This window comes from Scylla paramamosain, chromosome 7 (genome assembly GCF_035594125.1).
Source record: "Scylla paramamosain isolate STU-SP2022 chromosome 7, ASM3559412v1, whole genome shotgun sequence".
Lineage (NCBI taxonomy): Eukaryota > Metazoa > Arthropoda > Malacostraca > Decapoda > Portunidae > Scylla > Scylla paramamosain.
The window spans coordinates 14,781,923-14,807,500 of record NC_087157.1 but is presented as its reverse complement, the minus strand read 5'-3'; the positions used below and the strand labels follow the sequence as shown (position 1 = coordinate 14,807,500).

Below are 25,578 nucleotides of genomic sequence, written 5' to 3'. Positions count from 1 at the left end.
AATTTATTCAAAGATTAAAAGAATTAGGATATGGGAGAGCATTGCTGCACGTTATAAGAACAATGTGCATTTGCACAAAGAACGTGTTAAGATCTGCAATAATAGATGCTAATATCGGTATCCGCCAAGGGGCTGCAACAAGTTGTTTACTATTTGTCATATTTATAGACAGAATGGTACAAATATTAAAAGAACAGTAGCAAGGGATGTTTTTCTGGATAGTTTATACGTGTTATTACTAATAGATAACGCTGTAGTACTTGCAGTTTCTTGAGAAATGTTTGAAAAAAACTGTTTATTTCGAAATTTTGTAAAGAAAGTAGAATGTTAATAAAGGAAAAAAAAAAAAAAGACCTTTGTAAACAAAGGTGACGTGTATGAGAGACAGAGTTTGAACAGTGAAGAGGGTGCAGGTGCAGATGTGTAGCCAGTACCTATACCTGGGTGCGTGGTTCATCGACGCGGCCCGCACCACACTAGTGAGTTTATAGTGAACAAGTTTGCCAAATTCTGTGCCAGCTACATGCTAATACCATTTTTATATATAAGAGGAACGTATTTGATGCTGCAGTAACAAGTGATTTACTGTGCGCTGAGCGCATAACAGAAGTGATAGTGTCTGGCATGGAGGCGTACATTCTTCACACTTTCTCTCGACCTAAACCTTCCAAACCTTGATTTACCACTGCCTTTTCTCGTGTTATACATGATAGAGAGATGGCCCACAATGCGTACTTGAGCCTTCCACCATCAGAATTTTATATTTCTGCCCGGAATCATGTTAAATCTGTTCTTTAACTAGCCGAAAATTCCTTCATTTATAGAAAGTGTCAAAATCTTTCAAGACCTAACTCCTCTCGTGATTTCTGGCACCTAGCCAAAAAACATCTTCTTGGCTTTTTCATCTTTTCCTTCCTTATTTTAGACTGATGGCACCACTGCCATCTAATCTATTTCTAAAGCCGAACTCTTCGCTCAATCCTTTGCTAAAAAATCTGCCTTGGATGATTCAGGGCTTCTTCCTCCTTCTCCTCCACCCTCTGATTGCTTCATGCTACCCATTAAGAGCCTTCGCAGTGATGTTTTCCATGTCCTCGCTGACTTTAACCTTGGGAAAGCTTATCAACCTGACGGGGTACCTCCTATTGTTCTCCGAAACAGTGCCTCGGTGCTTGCATCTTGCCTAGTGAAACTCTTCCAACTCTGTCTATCAACATCTACCTTTCCTTCTTGCTGAAAATTTGCCTACATTTTGCCTGTTTCTTTAAAGCCTGGGGTACATGTACCCCCAGTGGTACATTTGCACTTTTCAGGGGGTACATTGGGTCTCAGAGGATAACTACTGCTGTACAACACATGGTGTTGTAATCTGCAGTCAGATTGCACAATGTCGTGTTTTTTTTTTTTTCAATTGCCTAATTTTAGTAGGCAAAACTTCAATCTAAATTATATCAAGAATAGGGTGAATACCATTTGGCTTTAATTATAACGGAACTAACCATGCCCGCAAACTGAACTGGGCCTGAAAAGGTCAGGTACGGAACATAATGATCATTATGGATAATTATATATATATATATATATATATATATATATATATATATATATATATATATATATATATATATATATATATATATATATATATATATATATATATATATATATATATAAGAAATTTCATAATAGATTAATATCAAAATATTACAGTTCCATCTTTTTAATTATTGATTTATTTATGAGTACACAGGAACCAATAAAAATGTCCAAGCGGTACATTGGAACAAAAAAGTTGGGAACCCCTGCTTTAAAGGATGACCGTTCTAATCCTTCAAACTACCGTCTTATTGCCTTAGTTTCCTGCTCTCTAAAGTTTTTAAATCTATCCTCAACAGGAAGATTCTTCAACATCTATCACTTCACAACCTTCTATCTGATCGCCAGTGCGGGGTCCGTCGCGGCCGCTCTACTGGTGATCTTCTGGCTTTTCTTACTGAGTCTTGGTTATCCTCTTTTAGGGATTTTAGTGAAACTTTTGCTATTGCCTTAAAGATATCAAAAGCTCTTGATAGAGTCTTGCCCAAAGCCTTGATCTCCAAACTACCCTTCTACGGCTTCTATCCTTCTCTCTGCTTCTTCATCTCAATTTTTCTTTCTGACCGTTCTATTTCTGCTATGGTAGACGGTCACTGTTCTTCTCCTAAATCTATTAACAGTGGTGTTCCTCAGGATTCTGTCCAATTACCCACTCTCTTTCTATAATTCATTAATGATTTCTTAAACCAAACTTGTTGTCCTATCGACTCCTACACTGATGATACCACCTTGCACTTTTCCACGTCTTTCGTTGACGTCCAACCCTTCAGGAAGTAAACAGTTCATGCGGGGAAACCACAGAACGCTTGACTTCTGATCTCTCTAAAATTTCGGATTGGAATAGAGCAAACTTAGTATTGTTCAATGTCTTAAAAACTCAATTCCTCCATCTATCAGCTCGACACAACCTTCCAGATAATTATCCTCCTCTTCTTCAGTGACACTCAATTGTCCCCCTCTTGTACAGTGAACATCCTCGATCTGTCCTATACTTATAATCTAAAAAGGAAACTTCACATCTCAACTCTAGCTAAAATAGCTTTTATGATGTTAGGTATTCTGAGTCGTCACCGTCAGTTTTTTTTTTTTTTTTTTGACTCCCCATCTACCTCCCCAGCTTCTAACTCTGTACAAGGGCCTTATCCGTCCATATAGGGAGTATACTTCATATGCATGAAAGGGGTTCCACTCGTACTGCTTTTTTTATTTTTTTTTTATTTAGAAAGGACACTGGCCAAGGGCAACAAAAATCCAATAAAAAAAATGCCCACTGAAATGCCAGTCCCATAAAAGGGTCAAAGCAGTGGTCAAAAATTGATGAATTAAGTGTCTTGAAACCTCCCTCTTGAAGGAATTCAAGTCATAGGAAGGTGGAAATACAGAAGCAGGCAGGGAGTTCCAGAGTTTACCAGAGAAAGGGATGAATGATTGAGAGTACTGGTTAACTCCAGTTTCCAGTTCAGATTATAAGTAAAAGACAGACCGAGGATGTTCAGTGTAGAAGAGGGGGACAGTTGAGTATCACTGAAGAAGAGGGGATAGTTGTCTGTAAGGTTGTGCCGAGTTGATAGATGGAGGAATTGAGTTTTTGAGGCATTGAACAATACCAAGTTTGCTCTGCCCCAATCAGAAATTTTAGAAAGATCAGAAGTCAAGCGTTCTGTGGCTTCCCTGCGTGAAATGTTTACCTCCTGAAGGGTTGGACGTCTATGAAAAGACGTGGAAAAGTGCAGGGTGGTATCATCCGCGTAGAAGTGGATAGGACAGGAAGTTTGGTTTAGAAGATCATTAATGAATAATAAGAAGAGAGTGGTTGACAGAACAGAACTCTGAGGAACACCACTGTTAATAGATTTAGGAGAACAGTGACCGTCTACCACGGCAGCAATAGAACGGTCAGAAAGGAAACTTGAGATGAAGTTACAGAGAGAAGGAGAGAAGCTGTAGGAGGGTAGTTTGGAAATCAAAGCTTTGTGCCAGACTCTATCAAAAGCTTTTGATATGTCCAAGGCAACAGCAAAAGTTTCACCAAAGTTGGACGTCTATGAAAAGACTTGGAAAAGTACAGGGTGATATCAAAAGTGTAGGAGTGGATAAGACAAGAAGTTTGGTTTAGAAGATCAGTGATGAATAATAGGAAGAGAGTGGGTGACACGGCAGAACCTTAGGAACACCACTGTTAATAGATTCAGGAAAAGAACAGTGACCGTCTACCACATCAGCAATAGAACGGTCAGAAAGGAAATTTGAGATAAAGTTACAGTGGGAAGGCTAGAAGCCGTAGAAAGGTAGTTTGGAAATCAGATCTTTGTGCCATACTCTGTGAAAAGCTTTTGGTATCTCTAAGGCAACAGCAAAAGTTTCACCAAAATCTCTAAAAGAGGATGACCAAGACTCAGTAGGGAAAGCCAGATTACCTGCAGAGTGGCCTTGACAAAACCCATGCTGGTGATCAAATAGAAGGTTGTGAAGTGATAGATGTTTCAAGAATTTTTCTGTTGAGTATAGACTAAAAACTTTAGATAGGCAAGGAAAAGTAGATATTGATAAACAGAGTTGAGAGAGTTTGACTAGGCAAGGTGCAAGCACGGAGGCACAGTTTCAGAGAACAATAGGAGGGACCCCATCAGGTCCATAAACCTTCCGAGGGTTTAGGCCAGCGAGGGCAAGGAAAACATCACCGCGAAGGATTTTAATGGGTAGCATGAAGTAATTGGAGGGTGGAGAAGAGGGAGGAAGAAGCCCTGAATCATTCAAGGTAAAGTTTATAGCAAAGGTCTGAGCGAAGAGTTCAGCTTTAGAAATAAATGAGGTGACACTGTTGCCATCAGGTTGAAATAAAGGAGAGAAAGATGAAATAGCAAAGTTATTGGAGGTGTTTTTGGCTAAATGCCAGAACACTCGAGGGGAGTTAGATCTTGAGAGATTTTGACAATTTCTGTTAATGAAGGAATTTTTAGCTTGTTGGAGAACAGACTTGGCATGATTCAGAATAGAAATATAAAGTGCATGAGGTTCTGATGATGGAAGGCTCAAGTACCCTTTGTGAGTCCCCTTTCTGTCATGTATAGCACGAGAACAGGCTGCTTCTAAACCAAGGTTTAGAAGGTTTAGGTCAATAGAAAGAGTGAAGAATATACGCCTCCATGCCAGACACTGTCACCTTTGTTATGCGCTCAGCATTCAGAGAAGGATCTCTGACACGGAAACAGTAGTCATTCCAAGAAAAATCAGCATAATACCTCCTCAGGTCCCTCCCAATTATCAGAGGCAAAATGCCAGAGGCACCTCCGCTTTGGGAGATCTTGAGGAGGGATTGGAGCGATATCACAAGATACAGAAGTGAGATTGTAATCGGAGGAGCCCAACGAAGAAGGGTAACAGCATAAACAGAGATATTATAGGCTAAGCAAAGATCAAGAATGTTCGGCGTATCTCCAAGATGGTCAGAAATACGAGTAGGGAGTTCCACCAGTTACTCTAGGTCGTGGAGGATAGCAAATTTTAAAGGTGAAGGGAGAGGAAAGCCAAAGCTGGTGGTGAACATTGAATTCTACCAAGAATGGAGATCTCTGCAAAAGGGAAGAAAGTGAGAATGTGCTCCACTTTGGAAATACAGTAGTAAAAGAATTTCTTATAGTCGGAGGCGTTAGGTGAAAGGCATACAGCACAGAAAATTTAGTTTGAGAGTGACACTGTAGTCGTAGCCAGATGGTGAAAAAATCGAAAGATTCAAGAGCTTGGGCACGAGAGCAGGTTGTCATTGCGCAAATAGACGCAGCATGCAGCTTTGGATTGAAAATGAGGATAGAGAAAGTAGGAGGGGAACAGAAAAGGGAGCTATTGTCAGATGCCTCAGACACCTGTGTTTCAGTGAGGAAAAGAAGATGAGGTTTAGTAGAGGAGAGGTGGTGTTCTACAGATTGAAAATTAGATCTAAGACCGGGATGGTGCAGAAGTTAATGAAAAAAAAAAAGTTGCGGGGGATGTCAAGACACTTATGGTGAATATCAGAAGAGCAGTCTGATCTGGGGATATTTGTGGTCCCCTCCCCAGATGGGAGCTCTGACGCTGGTGTAGGAGTCGCCATATTGATTTTGAATTTTGAGTGAAGGGTGTGTGTGTGTGTAATTAGGTGCATATAGTTTTGTGTGAAGGAAGAGAGTTGTCTTTAGATGGTATCCTGTGACTCCCCGCTTGTCATGTGAGAAAAGGGAAATGTTCAGTGAGGTCACAGCTGGGCTTAATGATACGTTCACAGCACCCCCTGATCCAGTGCTTTAGATCTTATTGACAGTAATTGTCTGTTCGGCAGGTGTCTAGTAAATCCTCTGTGTGTGTGTGTGTATGTGTGTGTGTGTGTGTGTGTATGTGTTTTGACCTGTCTTTCATTAGCCATTCCTTCAGGCTGTGATTATGTAGATGCATACAGTATGTTTTTTTTTTTTTTTTTTTTTTTTTTTACAGCTTTTAAGAGTTTTGAAAGTGCAATTTTCTTCTTATAAATATTTCATACTATCCTATGCGGAAGGTAAGACTGGTAGGCTCCGCCCTCCTTTGCTGTTGTACTTTTATATGCAACAATAAATCTTCCTATCAGTCAATCACTTCGAGACGAAAGAAAATAAATAAAATAAGAATTAAACGTAAAAACAGAAAACTCCCTTAAAAACTAAAGCGAACATAAAAATATTACAGATATTGAAAATAAGACTGAAACATTTAAAAAAAGGAGAAAGATATACGAGATCCTGTTAGGAAAAACAAGAAACATCAGCACATGGATCCAAACCGAGACCCTAACAGTTTGTTTACTCTTCTCACATAAAAAAAAAAGGAAAAAGAAACATCAGAGAAACAATAGAACCAAGAGAGAAAGACTAGAAAATACAACTTACGAAAAAGGTACTCGTAGAGAATATGTGGCCTGCCGGTATGAGTTGGCAGCTATGCATTTCCGTTGTAGTATTGTCAGGCTGGGGGAGCGAGGCAGCCTGACGGTATAGTGGCATGTTATGATGGGTAGCTATTGTATACACAGGGAAACAATAAACGCCAAAATTTTTTTTTCTTTTTATCTTTTTACAGCAGAAAGGCAAAACATAAATTAAAAAGAATGTGTAGGGTACAAGGAGTCATTAATTTTTTTTTTACCATTTATATGAATTTGAATGAAAAAAAAAAAGTTTCGAGAAATTCGAACGGATGGATGCTTTCACTAAACTTTTTAACTTCACGTCAGTCATTGGTATCAGACTCCTTAAATACCACAGTCAAACACGATGCTCGTCTTACAACGTAAAAGCTATTATATTCTTAATTATGATAAAAAGTGGTAGAGATTCTTTGAGTTTGTGTGATATCCCACATCTTACAAGGTGTCCGTCTCACGACGTAAAATTGATGTTGTATCTTGCTGCAGGGAGTGTGGTAGAAAGTTTGTGATTGTGAGTGACATCCAACACCTTTATGTCAGACTCAAGATGCCCGTCTTTCGACTTAAGTAACAGGAAATTCATAATGTATCAAGTATGATTTAGAGTCAATTAGAAAGAGTGCTAGAGTTTGAGAGTATGTACATGGCAGAATGTAGAAGAGAACGTGACAATATGAAAGAGATTGTGGTTGGAATGTCTGAGTGTGGCAGAGCCGTGTAGAGTGTCAGTGTGTGTGTGGTCGAAGAGCTTCCATACAACACATTTGTTACCGATCATAAGATAACACTGTGCTGTCAGGCTACCTTGCTCGCCCAGCGTGGCAATATTGCAGCAGAAATGCATAGGTGGCAACTCAACTCAGCGGGCCACAGGAGTATGATTAGGAGAGACTCACATTCTCCACGAGTGGCGAAGCTAAGCCTCAGTCTCTCCCTGCAAGGATGTGTGCTTTAACAGCGAGCATCTGAGTTCACTTCCATCCCACCTTAGTCCATCCACCACGAAATTAATCTACTTTAGTCTGTCCTATTTATGACAGGAAAGAACATTTATGATAGAAAACGTTACTTTTCGAGGTCAAGGTATTATAAAAGACGTTTATCTTCCATTATATAATTCAGTATATATGTCCATATGAGAGAGAGAGAGAGAGAGAGAGAGAGAGAGAGAGAGAGAGAGAGAGAGAGAATTTCCTGTGAACCATTACACTGATCTGCCATATATTTTCAAATTTTCTTAAATCTGTTATAAATTCTTGGAAAAATAGAACCACACTAACTTGAGTATGTGTAGGACGAGAACAGGGAAGAAAAGAAATACTTAGCGGACTGGAAGCCTTAATCGGGTGAAGATACTTGTCGTGTACTGGAGCGGTGCGATAGGAGAGAGAAAAACGGAGGCCCTGTGTAGGTGCTGTGTTGGTGTGTTGGTGTTGATGGTTTAGCAAACATTCATTCCCCGAGGGTTAGTGGAGGGTCTCTCAAACCAATAGCCGACAGTATGGCCTCGCTCATTACACATCGCTCGTTCTCCATCCTGAGTCGTCTCTGTTGCCTCATTTCCGCTGCTCTCAGGCAACTCGTCCCCCGGACCTCCACTCTCTTCAGTGGCAAGACCAATTTTGCTTGAGGCTGAGAAAGGAAAAGATTAATTCTACAAGACGAGTAATATTGTGGTTCAGTGCACTCTGATAACTTTGACGAGGCGTGATGGGCCTAACGCTGCAGTGGATGGCAGTGGGTGTCTGCCTGGTGTGGGTGGCGAATGTGCAGACAATAATCAATGATAGTACAGCCGTGTAAGTATGAAAAGGGTAATGGGCACTGACTTCTAACTGCACTCCACCTTCCTAACTGTGCTAAGCTCCCAAGACCGTGAGGAATTAACGCTGATTAGTCTTCAGAATTCACTCCAGCTTTCTAAACGAACTCAGATTCTAGAGCCGCGGCGTGGCGCTAGACTTGTCCTTACGTGAGCACGAGGAGCGAGACGGTACATGGCAAGGAAATTTGGCGGCGTCAGAATAAAATGGACGGCGTCCTTGGCTGGCCGGCACACCGCGTATAGTGACAGACGGAAGTTGCGTACACAAATCTTAGAGGAAAGACAGGATAAATTTCTCCATTCCTTGTTTTGGGGAGGTAGCCACGCATGTGAATAAGGCACAAACTGTTATACCTAAAACCTTATTGAAAGAAATGTAGAATAGCTTATCTCACTTAATTTAAATGCAATTCAGACTTTATCCAATATAACCTATAAATCATCTGCACTAATCCAGTTGTGGACAAGACAGAGTCATTCAATTGCCTTTTTGCTGATGAGAAAAAAGGATAATGTAACGTGGGAAGCCTTGGTGATGGTTTGGCAAGTTCCGTGAGTGTTTGTTTGTATGTATGTTAGCCTTGGTCACCTGGCGCGCCTGTAACTTGCCGGGATACTTTTTTTTTTTTAACATTCCGACCATTATGTATTTGTAGCGTCATGCTTTGCGAGTGTGTGCTGCCTTATTTAACACCCACCCACAGGCTCTCCATGCAGAGGAATTCTATTGTAAGATTCACCGCTCAGGGCTATTGCAATAATGTGTTGGGTTGTGGAAGCGTCACATCCATGCGGAAATACTATCCGAGACATGTAAAGGCTACAAGGAAAGATTGTTCTTATAATTCCTTGGTGGTGAAGGGCGCGCGTAGCCGAGGTGTGAGGGAAAATTAGGCAAGTCAAAGAGCGAGGAAGAGAGATGCTACCAGGAGAGAGAGGAAGACAAGTGCGAATAGACATCACCAAGGAACGAGAAACCTTGGCAATAACAGGCTTTGTGATGTTACGTATCTGCTACTCAATAAAGTTTTGTCTAGTCGTATTTCTGTTACTCAGGAGAAAGAGGAGGGGGAAGAGGAATGGTTGGAGGAGATCGTTTAATTACCATGAATAAATTAATGAATAAGTAAATAAGTAAATAAATAATAATAACACCACTAATGAAACGTACTCAATGATTCTTCCTTGATAGTGTTGGTGCAATGTTGTGTGGTTGTGGGGACGGAGAGAGTGAGGCAGGGAAGGGGAAGAGAGGGGGGAGACACATGTGGTGGTACAAGAGAGAGAGAGAGGCATGAGAGGTGGGGTGGAGTTGGTGATGGATGGGGGGTTGGTGGTGGCGGTGTTAGGTACGTGTTATACTGGCCTTGTGTGTGTGTGTGTGTGTGTGTGTGTGTGTGTGTGTGTGTGTGTGTGTGTGTGTGTGTGTGTTATGGTGACCTTGATTCGGGGTGCATTGTGCTTGCATGGCCTTTCAACACACACACACACACACACACACACACACACACACACACACACACACACACACACACACACACACACACACACACACACTTATGCTAATGCTACTATTTCGTGCGGGTGTCCTTGTGAAGGGGCTAGTTTTCCTATATTGCTTGCTTCCATCATCAGCCAGTCAATCATCAGCCAGTCAGTCATCAGTCAGTCAGTCAGTCAGTCATCAGTCAGTCAGCCTTGATACAAATGAGTTTCAAATAGCTACAGAGAAATATTGTGGTTCCGTGCACTCTGATAACTTTGACGAGGCGTGATGGACCTAACGCTGCAGTGGACGGAGTGGGTGTCTGCCTGGTGTGGGCGGCGAAGGTCCAAGCTATAATCAATGATAGTACAGCCATGTAAATATGAAGAGGGTAATGGGCACTGACTTCTAACTGCACTCCACCTTTCTAACTGTGCTAAGCTCCCAAGACCGTCAGGAATTAACGCTGATTAGCTTCAGAATTCACTCCAGCTTTCTAAACGAACTCAGATTCCGGAGCCGCGGCGTGGCGCTAGACTTGTCCTTGCGTGAGCACGAGGAGCGAGACGGTGCATGACAATGGGAATTTGGCGGCGTCAGAATAAAATGGGCGGCTAATCTTTTTTTTTTTTTTTAATGTAAGAGTGGCTCTGGAAAGGGACAACAAAACCGGAAAAAAATCCCTCTGAAGGTGCCAATCTCTAAGTAAACAGTCCGAAAGCAAGTTCAAATTACATTATGAGATGACTTAAAACATTCCTCTTGAAAGAGTTAAATTCATGGGCAGGAGGAAATACCGAAGCAAGTTGCGAGTTCCAGAGTTTACCAAGATGTTTAATTTGTATTTAAGAAGACTAGCTGCACTGTAAAGGAAGAGAGAGGTGTATAATGTGTGCAACTTGTTGACAATGAGGTAATAAGTAGTGAATTAGATATTCAGTTAGTCAACTGAATAATGAGTTTGTTACTTTATTACATAGTCAGTCAATCAAATACTAAGATAGCCAGCACGGCAATTAGTCACTTACATAAACTCAAAACCGTCCCAAATAAAAATAGATAAATAAAAAAAAAGTAATAATTCCAGTGGAAACTTGATCCCAGCACCTCAACCACCACCACCTCTTGCGTCACAACCTTGCATCCCGTCCTCTCTGTAGGCTAAGACACCTCACATCAAAGGCCAAAGGGTGCAGGAGTTCGTTTTTTTTTTTTTTTTTACGCAGGTAATATAACTCTATTCACCTCTCGTACTGTTCCCAGATTGTCGCCTCCTGACTGGGGCGGCGGCAGGAGCTGGGGTGAGAGGGAGCGTGAGGCAACGGAGGACGAGAGAGGGAGAGTGGAGGATGGAAAACTTGTGGCAGAAGGCCTAGGGTATGAGAAAGTGAAGAGAGATGTGAAGGATCTCCCAGCAGGTGAGAGAGAGAGAGAGAGAGAGAGAGAGAGAGAGAGAGAGAGAGAGAGAGAGAGAGAGAGAGAGAGAGAGAGAATGGACCTACTGAATAGATCATAAAACAACTCAATTATTCCCTGAAGAACCTTGTCTAGTGATAAATTACTGTAACAGTTTTATGAAGATTGTGAATGGGAAATAGCTTACTTGATAATCAGACCCAGTGTTACCACACTTTTACCTGCTAACCTGAACAAAAAGCCAAAGCTACTAACATGCCCCGTCCGTCGCTCCCTTCTCCCCCACAGGCTGCAAGACGCCGCCCTCAGTGAACCACATCAGTCAGGAGTGGCAGAGGAGGTGAGGAAAACGCTACTTTTTACTCACACACTGTTGTCATCAGACTGAACAGCATAAAGTTCAATCCGATCGGTCGCTTGGCGTGGCATGACACTATCCCGACGCCCTCACCTGGGGCTGAGCATTATTTCCTACTTTTGAAACGGATGAAACCCCGGAGGCATCGAAGATATGTGATTTTACAACCCCAGGCCAGTGGAAGCCCCGGCTTTGACCGTGTGGGGGGGACACCCTCCCTTTCCCTCCATGGACCCTAACTTGCTTCAGGCCTCCGGGGGCAACCCTGTCATTCACCAAGACAGTTAATACCCACCATGGCCGCGTAGTTTCTACCAGGAAAGATGTCTGGCAGAGGATCCTGAGTCCCTGCTGAGAATGTCCCCTGATGTTCCTGTGCCCCGAAAAACTTGAGAACCCACGGGGCAAACCGCCATGTGGGGCAGGTGCGCTGCAGAAGGCCATATTCTGAAACACTTTTGTGCCGCACCTCCACTACTTTCAAAAGGCTTTAGTTGAAGTTACACGGTTTGTTAAGGGTGCCTCATGGTTCTAGTAACAGATTAATAAGATTTCTACATTATTAACATGAGAAACACTCTTAAGGACCTAGTTAGTCATCGTGGTGAGAGAGAAAAGCGTTTCAGAATACGTGCCAGAGGCGCGGAGGCGCTGTTAAGTTCCTGTGGGGCAGAGCAGAGCGCTCTGTGATACCGCAGGGGTGTGGGAGAACGGAGCGAGCACCTCATTTAGGCGGTGGATAGTGTTGTTATTCCACGGGACCGACCAGCCGGTGAGATCCAGGACCCGCGGGCTCCTGGGATGAAGGCTGGGCAAAGGAGAAATGACGGGCGCTTATAGGCGCCCCATGGGTCAGGCCGCCCACGCCACGCCACCTGCCTCAGCCGGTGAAATGGCCTGCTTCCCCCGGCTAACACTCGAGGGTCAGCAGGACTCATGCAGATCTGGAGAACGGTGGAGAGATACCTTCGCAGCAGCGATGCGGCAGCAAAAGGTGCCGCACATCTTTGGGTGCACAAGGGCGGGCTTCACGGCCATAATATTGACTGCTCACTGTTCGTCATTGAGCTACTGTCGAGACACTGAACAGCTTCAGGAGAGCGAAGGAGACACGTCCTCGTGACGTGAGGAACAACGATGTCTCTAGCTCTGGGCTCCTCGGGCAGAGGGTTTCATTGTTGTGGTAGCCTGTCACCACGATGTATCAGTGCGGTGACATCTCCTGCAGCTGTTGTTGATGAAGAAGACCAAGCTAACTACGCCTGACAGCAAACTTACGATAAGGCGACCTATTACTCATGAAGCAGGTCCTTCCTTCCCAATCCACAACCATCCTTAACGGTTTTTCTCTTTCCCTATTCGTCTTCGTCTCTCTTTTCCCTCGGGTCTTCACATAAATCATAGTTTCTCAAAAAAGGTAAAGAATAAATCACAATAGACGTACGAACTCGGAATATTAATAATAACAATAATTAATAATAATAGTAGAATTAATATACGGATTAAGTATACAGTAATGCGAAATTATAAAATATAGTCTTAAACTATATAATTTCTTTTTTTTTATATATATATATAATAAACCACTTATGCGTTTGGAAAAAAAAATGTCATAGAATTATTGTTATACGTAGTGCTGCAGTAAGGACAGCACGGTACACGTATCTTTTACAGAGTGATGTAGATTCTGTACTCGTGTAAAATATCTCTACAGTGAAGGCGGCATCATCGGAAGCTGCGACACTGGCTACGAGTCTCCATTCGGCGGCCGAAAACTGGTGATCATGTGTGTGGATGGCAAGTGGGAGCAACTGCCGTGGCCTGATCCCAGCAACCCATCGTGCGTGCCCCTGTGTTCACCGGCGTGCAGTGCGGGGCGGTGCGTGGCTCCCAACACCTGTGAGTGTCCTTATGGCCTGTATGGAAGCCTCTGTGAGATCGCTACAGGGTGTTCTGAGCCGCCCTTGATCCCACGCCATACAAAGTTTGTCATGGGGTGAGTGAATCTTTTTCAGGTGTTCATCATTTCTGGTCTGGCTTTATTTGATTAGATTTAATTAATTAATTAATTAATTTATATTTTTTTGGCGCCTTACATTTTATTCTCCCTCTATCTTATTTGTTGGAGGTTAAAAAATCTTGTATTGACGCAGTTATATAATATGAGGTATTGTAACTAGACACGTTACCCCTGATAATGGTCAGTTTTCTACGCCAAGTGACTGTTTTCTTTTACTTTCGTGGACTCTACCATTTGTCATATCGATAAGTTATTAATACTACTACTACTTCTACTACTACTACTACTACTACTACCTCCATCTCACATATTGTTATACTAATAACAATACATCTGGTACTACGTAATTGTAAATGTGTATGTGTGTGTGTGTGTGTGTGTGTGTGTGTGTGTATGTTACAGGCGGGCTGGGAGTGGCAAGCTGACCTGCGAGGAAGGCTACGGGTTCCCCAGTAACGAGACTGAACTCAGCCTGGTCTGCATCAACGGTCTGTGGTTCGCTCCGGGGGTTGAGCATGAGGAAAACGAGCTGGTGACGAGGGGACGAGTGAAGGGAGACAGCATCATATGCATGAGGAAGCTGGGAATGGAGAGCGTGCAGAGAAGTGACGCAGACCCAGGGTGGAAGTGCCCGACGCCCCCACACGTCCCTCACGCCTCGCTCGTCTTGTGGGTTGTCGCTCCTTCTTCTTCTTCTTCTTCTTCTTCTTCTTCTTCTTCTTATATTCTTTCTTTATTTATATTTTGTGGGGAAGGAGATAATTCTGGTCAAAGACAATAAAACAGTAAAAATGGTCCTCTGAACGTGCCAGTCCCTTAAAAAAGCAAACCGAAATCAAGTCCAAAATGACATTGTGAAGTGTCTTAAAGCCTCCCACTTGAGAAAGTTTAAGTCATATGCAGGAGGAAATAGAAACGTAGGCAGGGAGTTATATGCAACCTCATTCTGTTTGTTCTCTTCGCTCCCTCTCTTATCTTTTCATTCAAGAAAGACTACTTTTGATCATAATTTTCGTTCCAGTGGTACTAGTCTGTAGTGAACAGCTTTTAGTTAGTTCCTGTGTCTGTGTTCTCTCGCCTAACCCTGCATTAAACTCTCCTGGTTCTTGTGCCTTCCATCTTTTTTTTTTTTTTTCAGTAATCGCCTTCGTGTCCCTAATAGCACCTTTATACTGCTGCCTTCAGGATTGAGGATGAGTCTTCTTTCACCTGGACGTTCGAGGTGAGGTGTTTGCCTGGCTACTTTCTTCCCAACACGAATCTCACCAAGATCACCATTCACTTGGAGGGCGGCGTGTGGAAGACTCCGGAAGAGTTTGACATGGATTACAAAGACGTGTCCTGTGAGCTTCCCTGCGTTGACGAGGGGATGGGGATGGATGGCTGTCAGAACGGAGGGAGCTGTGTGGAGGGAGTCTGTGTCTGCCCTACTAACTCTACGGGCCAGTTTTGTGAGATGCCCCGCTGCTCTCATCTTGACCTGCCAACCTTGTACCATGCCTACTACTTTTATGCGTGAGTATTTCTCAAATTTCTCTTTGTTGGCTTTTTAATTAGCTCTCTAAACTACTGTGTGATAACAATGTAGGTAGGAAATATCGAAGCAGGAAAGGAGGAGAAAGAAAAAGAAGAGAGGAGATGGAATAGAGGGAAGAAAAGAGAGGAGGGATAGAAAGAAGGGAGATGAAGAGACTGATTGATTTCAGTGATTGATTGATTATATTGGCATTTTCACAAACGTTTATGTATCTAATAACATAGTATAATTAAACTCTTTTATGGAGCTGTTGCTGAGTAGTAGAAGTAGCAGCAAGCAAAATATTCAGAGTGAATAAAAGAAAAAAAAAGGAGAGGAAGAGAGGCGAGAGGAAAAGAAGGAAAGAAAAGAAAGGAGGTGGAGAAAGAAGAGAGGAAGGATAGAAAGAAAGAGAAGAATAGAAGAAAGAGGAAGTTTACCGTGTCTTTGCCTTATGACTTTATTGATGTTAGTATTTTTTTTTTTCACATGTTTCCCCTCAGCTTCCTCTCCATCACTTTTACCAAACTCGCTGCTTGCCGTCTCCTCTTGAGCAAGACAAGATTTGCTTTGCCACAACACGCCGTAGTCTGTTGAAGTTCTTGATGCAACAACAAAACACACACACACACACACACACACACACACACACACACACACACACACACACACACACACACACACACACACACACACACACACACACACACTATTTGGCAAACAGCGTAGCTGAGAATTTGCTCTGTTTGATTTCCTTGCGCGGTTACTTATAAGTGGAATTTTATAAGTGGAATTTCAAATAACTTTTTATATCTCGTGTGATTTAGAGTTTTTCCTCCGCTCTCTGGAACACGCATTTCATTTCCAGAAGACCAAACAGGTTGGAAAAGGTTGATCCGCTCTGGTGACCCAAAACAACGACAGCTAGGAGAAGAAGGATAATACACCTCTTACTCAACTTTCTGAAACGCACTTTTCATTTTCAGGGACGAGGTGACTCCCGAAGGAAACCCCATACTGAAGATCCAATGTCAGAAGGGATTCTTCTTCCCCGACAACTCCACTGTCGCCTCCGTCAAGTGTTCTAACGGCTCATGGGAGTTTGGGACCGAGGGGATGTACCAGCGATGCCTTCCCCGGTGTCGCGTTGTGTGCATGCCGCCCCTGGTCTGCGTGGGGCAAGACCAGTGCGGATGTGACCGGAACGCGACGCACGAAGGGACTTGTAAGCTTTTGGTGGGAATAGGAGATGAGCTGCCGCAGATCGTGGATGGCCATATTGTCCAGAAGTGAGTGTATTGACTGTCTGTTTCTTCTGTAAGAGAGGGTATTGGCCAAGGGCAACAAAATTTATATATGAAAATAGCCCACTGAGGTGCCACTCCTTACAGAAGATTATCATTATTCAAAGTCTAATTCTGTCTGGTCTTTGTTGTTGTTTAATTGATTTTTAATTATTAACTGATGGACTATTTTTATTTATTTGTTTACTTATTTGTCTATATTTTCTTTATCTTTTATTATATTTCTCTCATTACATCATATTCTCTTCCTTCATGTGTGTGTGTGTGTGTTTTGTCTCTCTCTCTCTCTCTCTCTCTCTCTCTCTCTCTCTCTCTCTCTCTCTCTCTCTCTCTCTCTCTCTCTCTCTCTCTCTGTGTGTGTGTGTGTCAAAGATAAATCATGATTCACATACGCACACGAGAGAAATCATGTGTTGTGATACCCGTGTTGCTAGACAAGGAAAGGTGGCACGCATGCATTGCTGACTGGCAGTATTTTGTTCTAGACCAGACGGTACTTATTACTTGAAGTGCAAAAAAGGTTACCAGATCAACGACCAACAGAAGGTGAGTGAATGTTGACCCACGCACTGGTCCAGAAGAGAAAGAGAGTGAGGAAGAGATCTCGTATTGATATGTTTGTAGATGATTACTAATAAATTAAATTACAGTAATTCTAAAAGAAAATTAATGATTATAAAACGAGAGAGAGAGAGAGAGAGAGAGAGAGAGAGAGAGAGAGAGAGAGAGAGAGAGAGAGAGAGAGAGAGAGAGAGAGAGAGAGAGAGAGAGAGAGAGGAAAAAAAAAAAACCGTAGAATACAGCAATTTTCTATTACTGGAAGAAGTTTGCATTATACACAGTATTATAGAAATCAAATTGCAATAGAAATCTTATAACGAGAAGAGACAGAGGAGAGAGAATTATGTAGTCTTGTGTAACTAAAGGAAGATTCACATGTTACATAATTATTTATGAATAGCAGAATACACAGAAATGCAGCACCTCACGGCATAAAATTCAGACATCCCTATAATATTACATAGATGGAGGTGGTTTTCTCTAACAACACGTGGCTAGTGGCTAATCTTAGAGATAACTTTGCATATAAAAATCACACTTGAATAATAATATTAATAATAATAATAATAATGATAATAATGATAATAATACAATACCTCAAGACAAAAAACTAAGCTCCCCCTGTAATACCTCACAGCTGGACATGGTTTTCTTTAACGACACATGGCTGCTGATGGGAGTATTTCCAGCTTACTCTTACCAGTGCAAGCCGCAGTGTTCGCCCCCGTGTGGTAACAGAGAGGAGTGTTTCAAGCCCAACGAGTGCCGTTGTCTTCCCTACTTTGAGGGGAAGAACTGCGAGAACATCAAGCCCATGGTACACCCCTGCCCCTCCCTCTACCCCTACATCCCCTACGGCAATGTGAGGTACGCGGGAGTGAGGAAGCAGTGGCTTTTGTGTAGGTAGCGGCAGCGGTGGTGGTGGTGGTGGTAACAGTAGTAGCAGCAGTAGCAGCAGCAGTTACAGGTAATCTTATATACCTCAGAATCCATTGCTAACTAACTTTTTATGAAAAGACACGGATTATAGCCAGAGAGAGAGAGAGAGAGAGAGAGAGAGAGAGAGAGAGAGAGAGAGAGAGAGAGAGAGAGAGAGAGAGAGAGAGACGAGTTGACCAGTTTCCGCAGTAATCCCAGCACATGCATCCATCCCTTTCCTTCCCTTCCCTTCCCTCTTAGACATAGAGAACCAAAACAAACTTGCCCAATACAACTACAGTGAAGAGTAAGACTATTAACCTGTCTTCTGTCTCTCCACACAGCGATGATGGCAAGCTGGTATGTATCGGAGGTTTTCAGCTCTCTAATAACTTAACCTCGACAAATTTGACTTGCAAGAACGGACAGTACGAAGTGGAGGAAGGCGACGGGAAGTGCCATCCGGTGTGCAAGCCTGGCTGCTACAACGGAGGTACCTGCGTGGCGCCCGGCGTATGTGTCTGTATCGAAGGGTTTTCTGGAAGGCGATGTCAGCTGACCGAGTGCCCCATTTCAATGCCAGAGTTGTTATTCGCCACGATTGTTCAATGGTGCGTATGAAGAGGAGAGAAAAGAGTACGAAGATTATTCCCATCTCTTTCCTTCCGTTTCTTTCTTTCTTTTTTTTTTTTTCAGTTCGTACGTTTACTTCCTTCATTGTTGCGAAATACGAATACAGTAGCTGGTGATATAACTGTTCTCTCTGCTCCCCACTCTCTCGCTCCCCTCTCTCTCTCTCTCTCTTCCCCCAGTACGTATGACTGTCCATTCCTCATATTCTCTGTTCCCCACTCTCTCCCTCCTCTCTCTCTCTCTCTCTCTCTCTCTCTCTCTCTCTCTCTCTCTCTTCCCCCAGTACGTATGACTGTCCATTCCTCATATGCCAAGTCGGATACAAATTCCCCACGGGCGAGAACCGCATGCCGCTAAATTGTGTGGACGGCGAGTGGCGAACTGTTTACAACACTACTGTAGTGTCCTGCGAACCTAAATGTGACCCTGCGTGCGTGAACGGAGGAGTGTGTGTCGCACCCCAGAAGTGTTCCTGTCCCGCTGGGTATGGCGGAGACCAGTGTCAGCTGCCCAAGAGATGCTCCTCGCTGCCCACCGGCCTCGTCAACGCCAAGTTTTGGAACAAGTGAGAGAGAGAGAGAGAGAGAGAGAGAGAGAGAGAGAGAGAGAGAGAGAGAGAGAGAGAGAGAGAGAGAGAGAGAGAGAGAGAGAGAGAGAGAGAGAGAGAGAGAGAGAGACTAATGATACGTCAAAGACTGGCTCATCATGCTATAGGCTTTAGGTTAAGGAAAGAAGTAAAGGGGGTTTAGCGACAGTGATCTTCGCATCTATATTAGCAAAGAATACTTGGTCTTGTATTGCCCAGTTTCGGGAATGTCATAATGCTCTTACTTCTATGGACTCTTCAGCTTGATATAATGTAAATTGAATATGAAATTTCGAAAGAAAAGTAGTGAAATAATTTGAAACCTTTTTAGTTCCTCTAGTTTTATTTTTGCAATGTATAATAGTCTAGGATTACTCAAATTTACTAATTGGTGTCATGCCTTAATTAGATGTCAAGGTTTACTCATCTTTGTTGTTTGTTGTAGAGGAGACACGGGCATCGCCTTTTGCACGGACGGCTACACCTTCAACAGCAGATCAGGCGCTGAGGAAAACATCACGTGTGTCAAGGGCAACTGGGAAATCATAATCAATGGCGAGCGGAGGAACGAATTAGTCAAGATTAAGCCTCAGAACATCGGGGAGATGGTGCTCTTCCAGCTAGGTTGTCTACCGCTGTGTAACCCTCCCTGTCTCAACGGCGGCACCTGCGTCAGCCACAACCTGTGCATGTGTCCACCTAACGAGCATGGGACCGGCTGCCACTTGCACACATGTTTTTGTCCCTTGCCGCACATCCTGAACGCCAATTATCTTTACGGCGGGTGAGTGTGCAGGAGTGTCGATCATACAAGAAGACACACCTTACCTTGTTCTGACTTACCTACTAAAACTTACTAATATTTTTCCTGCCTCCTTCCTTCTCGGTCATAGGAGCTTTTTTCTTTACTTTAGATTTTCGTATAAATTCCTGGAGAAAATACAATAATCATAACAGTATTATCATAACTGTCATCGTGTCTTCCGCAGGGACGTCATGGCTATCTTAAGATGCAAGCCTGGATTCAGGTTTTCTTTCGGTGGAGACTTGATCACCCTCACGTGCCGCAACACCGAGTGGCTCGTGCACGACTACCCTTCCTTCGTACCTCCCTCGTGCCTCCCGGTGTGTGTTCAGGAGTGCCTTAACGGCGGCGCGTGTCAGGAGGACGGCACCTGCGCTTGCCCGCCAGGGTACATCGGTCTCTCATGTGAGATTCAGCAGGATGAACAATGCTTCGACTCGCCCCCGGCCATCGACAACACCATGCTTACGCTAACGTAAGATACGCAGGTCTGCCTGAAACACCAGTATGGGTAATGTAGTATGCAAAGTCAGAGGCAGAGGGAAAGGCAGGAGTAATTGGTAGAAATCTCGAATACCGTATAACAGCAAATCTTGTCCACTACTACTACAAAAGACAATAAATTGAGAATAATATGTAAGGACAAGAATTGCTACGTGTAGGCCAGACGGCTTCTTACATCTTCCCTATTTTTCTTAAGTTCTTGTGTTCTTAAAACGCGTTGCTTTCATATCAAACGTTCCTTATCTTACTAAACCTTATCCCAGCATTTAGGAACACCTTCTTTCTCCTGTGATCATATCAAGTCTCACTCATGTCAACAGGAACCACACGGGGACGTACACGTGCTTACCTGGGTTCAGGTTAGGGAACGGCACCGAGGTGACGGTGCTGCTGGAATGCCGTGGCTCACGCTGGGTATTCCCGGAGTACAACGACACCACTCCGCAGTGCGAGTTCTGGTGCCAAGAGGGCGAGTGTGGTCTGGAGGGCGAGTGCCTGCCGTCGGGGAAGTGCGTGTGTTCTCCTTACTGGACGGGGGAGAGGTGCATAGAACCGGTTCTTGGTGCCGAGTGTAGCGAGTTGCAGTTAAACCACACGATTATCAAGCCACTGTAAGTACACGGCTGCAAAACACGCCTTCAGACATGTTTGAAAATTTTTCTAACTATTCTTTCCGCTGCTCCTGTCACGGGTCGCCACAGAGGATCAACCTTCTACTCTTTAAGTTTCTGTGCCGTCCTCAGTGTTCTTTCGCTACATACATAAGCCTTCTCTTAAGTCTTCCTGTCTTTCTCCTGCCGGGTAGATTCATCTCCATCCTCCTCGTCCTCCACCCCCAACATACTCCACGTCTCTCCTCCCTGATTTGCCCAAACCGTCTCAGTCTTGACCTTTTCCTGACCTCTAATCCTTATGCTTATGCTGTCACCCTTTCTTCTCCGTTGGGCTCCTCCGATCACAATCTCATATCTTTATCTTGTCCTATCGCTCCAATCCCTCCTTAGGATCCCTCTAAGCGAAGGTGCCTCTGGCGTTTTGCCTCTGCTAGTTGGCGGGACCTGAGGAGGTATTTTGCTGATTTTCCTTGGAATGACTACTGCTTCCGTGTCAGAGACCCGTCTTTGTGTGCTGAGCGCATAACAGAGGTGATAGTGTCTGGCATGGAGGCGTACATTCCTCACTCTTTTTCTCATCCTAAACCTTCTAAACCTTGGTTTAACACAGCTTGTTCTCGTGCTATACATGATAGAGAGGTGGCCCACAAAAGGTATTTAAGTCTTCCATCACCAGAATCTCATGCACTTTATATTTCTACCCGGAACCATGCCAAGTCTGTTCTCCAACTAGCCAAAAACTCCTTCATTAACAGAAAATGTCAAATCGTTTCAAGATCTAACTCCCCTCGTGATTTCTGGCATCAAGCCAAAAATATCTCCAATAACTTTGCTTCTTCTTCTTTCCCTCCTCTATTTCAACCATTTTGCACCAGTGCTATCACATCTATTTCTAAAGCTGAACTCTTCGCTCAAACCTTTGCTAAAAACTCTACCTAGGACGATTCTGGACTTGTTCCTCCCTCTCCTCCACCCTCTGACTACTTCATGCCACCTATTAAAATTCTTTGCAATGATGTTTTCCATGCCCTCGCTGGCCTAAACCCTCGGAAGGCTTATGGTTCTGATGGGGTCCCTCCTATTGTTCTCCGAAACTCCGTGCTTGCACCTTGCCTAGTCAAACTCTTTCAGCTCTGTCTGTCAACATCTACCTTTCCTTCTTGCTGGAAGTTTGCCTACATTCAACCTGTTCCTAAAAAGGGTGACCGTTCCAATCCCTCAAACTACCGTCCTATTGCTTTAATTTCCTGCCTATCTAAAGTTTTTGAATCTATCCTCAACAGGAAGATTCTTAAACATCTATCACTTCACAACCTTCTATCTGATCGCCAGTATGGGTTCCGTCAAGGCCGCTCTACTGGTGATCTTCTGGCTTTTCTTACTGAGTCTTGGTCATCCTATTTTAGAGATTTTGGTGAAACTTTTGCTGTTGCCTTGGACATATCAAAAGCTTTTGATAGAGTCTGGCACAAAGCTTTGATTTCCAAACTACCCTCCTACGGTTTCTATCCTTCTCTCTGTAACTTCATCTCAAGTTTCCTTTCTGACCGTTCTATTGCTGCTGTGGTAGACGGTCACTGTTCTTCTCCTAAATCTATTAACAGTGGTGTTTCTCAGGGGTCTGTCCTGTCACCCACTCTCTTCTTATTATTCATTAATGATCTTCTAAACCAAACTTCCTGTCCTATCCACTCCTACGCTGATGATACCACCCTGCACTTTTCCACGTCTTTTCATAGACGTCCAACCCTTCAGGAGGTAAACATATCACGCAGGGAAGCCACAGAACGCTTGACTTCTGATCTTTCTAAAATTTCTGATTGTGGCAGAGCAAACTTGGTATTGTTCAATGCCTCAAAAACTCAATTCCTCTATCTATCAACTCGACACAACCTTCCAGACAACTATCCCCTCTTCTTCAATGACACTCAACTGTCCCCCTCTTCTACACTGAACATCCTCGGTCTGTCCTTTACTTATAATCTGAACTAGAAACTCCACATCTCATCTCTAGCTAAAACAGCTTCTATGAAGTTAGGTGTTCTGAGACGTCTCCGCCAGTTTTTCTCACCCCCCCAGCTGCTAACTCTGTACAAGGGCCTTATCCGTCCATGTATGGAGTATGCTTCACATGTCTGGGGAGGTTCCACTCATACTGCTCTTCTAGACAGGGTGGAATCAAAAGCTTTTCGGTTCATCAACTCCTCTCCTCTAACTGACTGTCTTCAGCCTCTCTCTCACCGCCGCAATGTTGTATATCTAGCTGTCTTCTACCGCTATTTTCATGCTAACTGCTCTTCTGATCTTGCTAACTGCATGCCTCCCCTCCTTCCGCGGCCTCGCTGCACAAGACTTTCTTCTTTCTCTCACCCCTATTCTGTCCACCTCTCTAACGCAAGAGTTAACCAGTATTCTCAATCATTCATCCCTTTCTCTGGTAAACTCTGGAACTCCCTGCCTGCTTCTGTATTTCCACCTTCCTACGACTTGAATTCCTTCAAGAGGGAGGTTTCAAGACATTTGTTCATCAATTTTTGACCACTGCTTTGACCATTTTATGGGACTGGCATTTCAGTGGGCATTTTTTTTATTAGATTTTTGTTGCCCTTGGCCAGTGTCCCCTTCCTACTTAAAAAAAAAAAAAAAAAAAGCTTGTGCTGAGATCAAACTACTGCTGTAACTTCATTCCCCAGAGGTTCTAACGTGACAGAAGTTCAAGTTACCTGCTTGAACGGGTACGAGATGTCGAACGGAATGACCACCCTTAAGATGACGTGTGTGGAGGGAATGTGGCTCAGCAGACAACCCACTCACCACGAGGACGCCCTCGGCTGCCATCCAGTATGCGACCGTCCTTGTCTCAACGGTGGCATCTGCGTCATCCCGAACCGGTGTGAATGTGCTGAGTTCTTCGAGGGAAAAGACTGCAGCAAGCTGGTGTACGGCAAATGTGAGGCCGTCATTAACAAACCCGCGAACCTGACCCTGGAGAAGAGGTGAGAGAGAGAGAGAGAGAGAGAGAGAGAGAGAGAGAGAGAGAGAGAGAGAGAGAGAGAGAGAGAGAGAGAGAGAGAGAGCATGTGTGCATGCCTGAGTTAGCTGCAGGAAACGGATCAACAAACAGAGACAAGGTAGAAGATAGACAAACACAGATATATAACTATAAACACACACACACACACACACACACACACAAGCAAACAACAAGTAGATCAGCTAACCAACCAATCAACCAAACTAGGTAAGTATAAATAAACAGACAGACAGACAAACGGGCCGGAGGATGCGCAGTGAGACAAAGCAATTATGTTCCTCCTTTACCCAGAAACGGGTCGCTGGTGCTGAGGTGCGAGTCGGAGCGGCCGGTGGGAGCTGGCGACGTGGAGTTCGTGTTGTCCTGCAGCTTCGGGAATTGGATCACCCCCATGGACTGGTCGTGGAACATCACCTGCGCCACCGGGGGAAGCTGCACCAATCCCCACGCGCCCAGGAACGCCTACATATCCGGCAAGTAAGTTATAGGTCCGCTTTTTTAAAACGTCGTATTAGTAATAATGAAGCAGCAAGCCCACGATCGTATTTGGTTTTTAGTAATCCCGCAGTCGTGTTCGTTAAACACTGGTTGGTAGCTCTGGTTCTCACAGCGACGAGGAAAAGTTACTGAATTTTATGTTATTTCTCATTTTTTAGATCGAGTTTTGCATTACACTTCCAGCTATAACTAAAGAAAGAGGTGATCTATTCATATATGGTATCAGACAGCATATAATAATGGAAAAAATATGTGATTGTATGGCGATGTTCGGAGCGATCGCGAGAATGCCTTGATCCGAGGTGAAGAGCGGACTTATTATTTGTAATATAGTTAATAGTGAACGCTTCTCACTGAAAATAAATGTGGAGACGCGTGAGTTATTGCTTTGTGTGCAGGAATAAAAGAAACTTGAAAATCTATCTATTTACTTTAAAAATTGAAAGTGCACGCACCTATGTCAAGGCTAGTGAAATCGTCGTCCGGGAGACGAGTCGGAGGTTTTATAATACTTGATATTCTTTTTTCTTTTTTTAATGTAAGAAGGCCACTGACCTATAGCAAAAAAAAAAAAAAAAAGCCCACTTAATGCCAGCACCCATACAGATTCCAGATAAAAAAAAAAAAATGGAGGGTAAGTCTCTTGAAACCTCCCTCTTGAAGGAGTTCAAGTCACAATTCACAGGAAGGTGGAAATACAGAAGCAGGCAGGGAGTTCCAGAGATCACCAGAGAATGATTTAAGAATACCGGTTAACTCTTGCATTAGAGAGGTGGACAGAATAGAAATGAGAGAAAGGAGAAAGTCTTGCGCAGCGAGGCCACGGGAAGAGGAGAGACATGCAGTTAGTAAGATCAGAAGAACAGTTGGCATGGAAATACTGGTAGAAGAAAGGAAGAGATGTGGCGATGAGAAAGAGGCTGAAGATAGTCAGTCAGAGGAGAGGAGTTGATAAGACGAAAAACTTT

General features: G+C 43.6%; 1 protein-coding gene across 4 annotated transcripts in view; it reads left to right on the top strand.

The window, feature by feature from the left end:
* LOC135102127 (neurogenic locus notch homolog protein 1-like) overlaps positions 1 to 25,578 on the top strand; it is a 67,565-nt gene that overhangs the window by 33,111 nt on the left and 8,876 nt on the right. For 2 of the 4 annotated variants that reach the window (XR_010269532.1, XM_064006907.1), the window contains exons 1-16: positions 8,171 to 8,331; positions 11,107 to 11,261; positions 11,548 to 11,599; positions 13,332 to 13,613; positions 14,040 to 14,306; positions 14,823 to 15,152; positions 16,140 to 16,442; positions 16,943 to 17,003; positions 17,656 to 17,885; positions 18,281 to 18,547; positions 18,853 to 19,134; positions 19,601 to 19,939; positions 20,145 to 20,435; positions 20,785 to 21,075; positions 23,772 to 24,074; positions 24,404 to 24,589. Coding sequence is in view for 3 of the 4 variants with exons in the window: in XM_064006907.1 (XP_063862977.1) it covers positions 8,243 to 8,331; positions 11,107 to 11,261; positions 11,548 to 11,599; positions 13,332 to 13,613; positions 14,040 to 14,306; positions 14,823 to 15,152; positions 16,140 to 16,442; positions 16,943 to 17,003; positions 17,656 to 17,885; positions 18,281 to 18,547; positions 18,853 to 19,134; positions 19,601 to 19,939; positions 20,145 to 20,435; positions 20,785 to 21,075; positions 23,772 to 24,074; positions 24,404 to 24,589 (3,728 nt within the window). In the remaining variant the exon portion in view is untranslated. Of the gene's footprint in view, positions 1 to 8,170; positions 8,332 to 11,106; positions 11,262 to 11,547; positions 11,600 to 13,331; positions 13,614 to 14,039; positions 14,307 to 14,822; positions 15,153 to 16,139; positions 16,443 to 16,942; positions 17,004 to 17,655; positions 17,886 to 18,280; positions 18,548 to 18,852; positions 19,135 to 19,600; positions 19,940 to 20,144; positions 20,436 to 20,784; positions 21,076 to 23,771; positions 24,075 to 24,403; positions 24,590 to 25,578 lie in introns of those variants that run through there. The other 2 variants (XM_064006910.1, XM_064006908.1) reach the window with 1 other exon arrangement.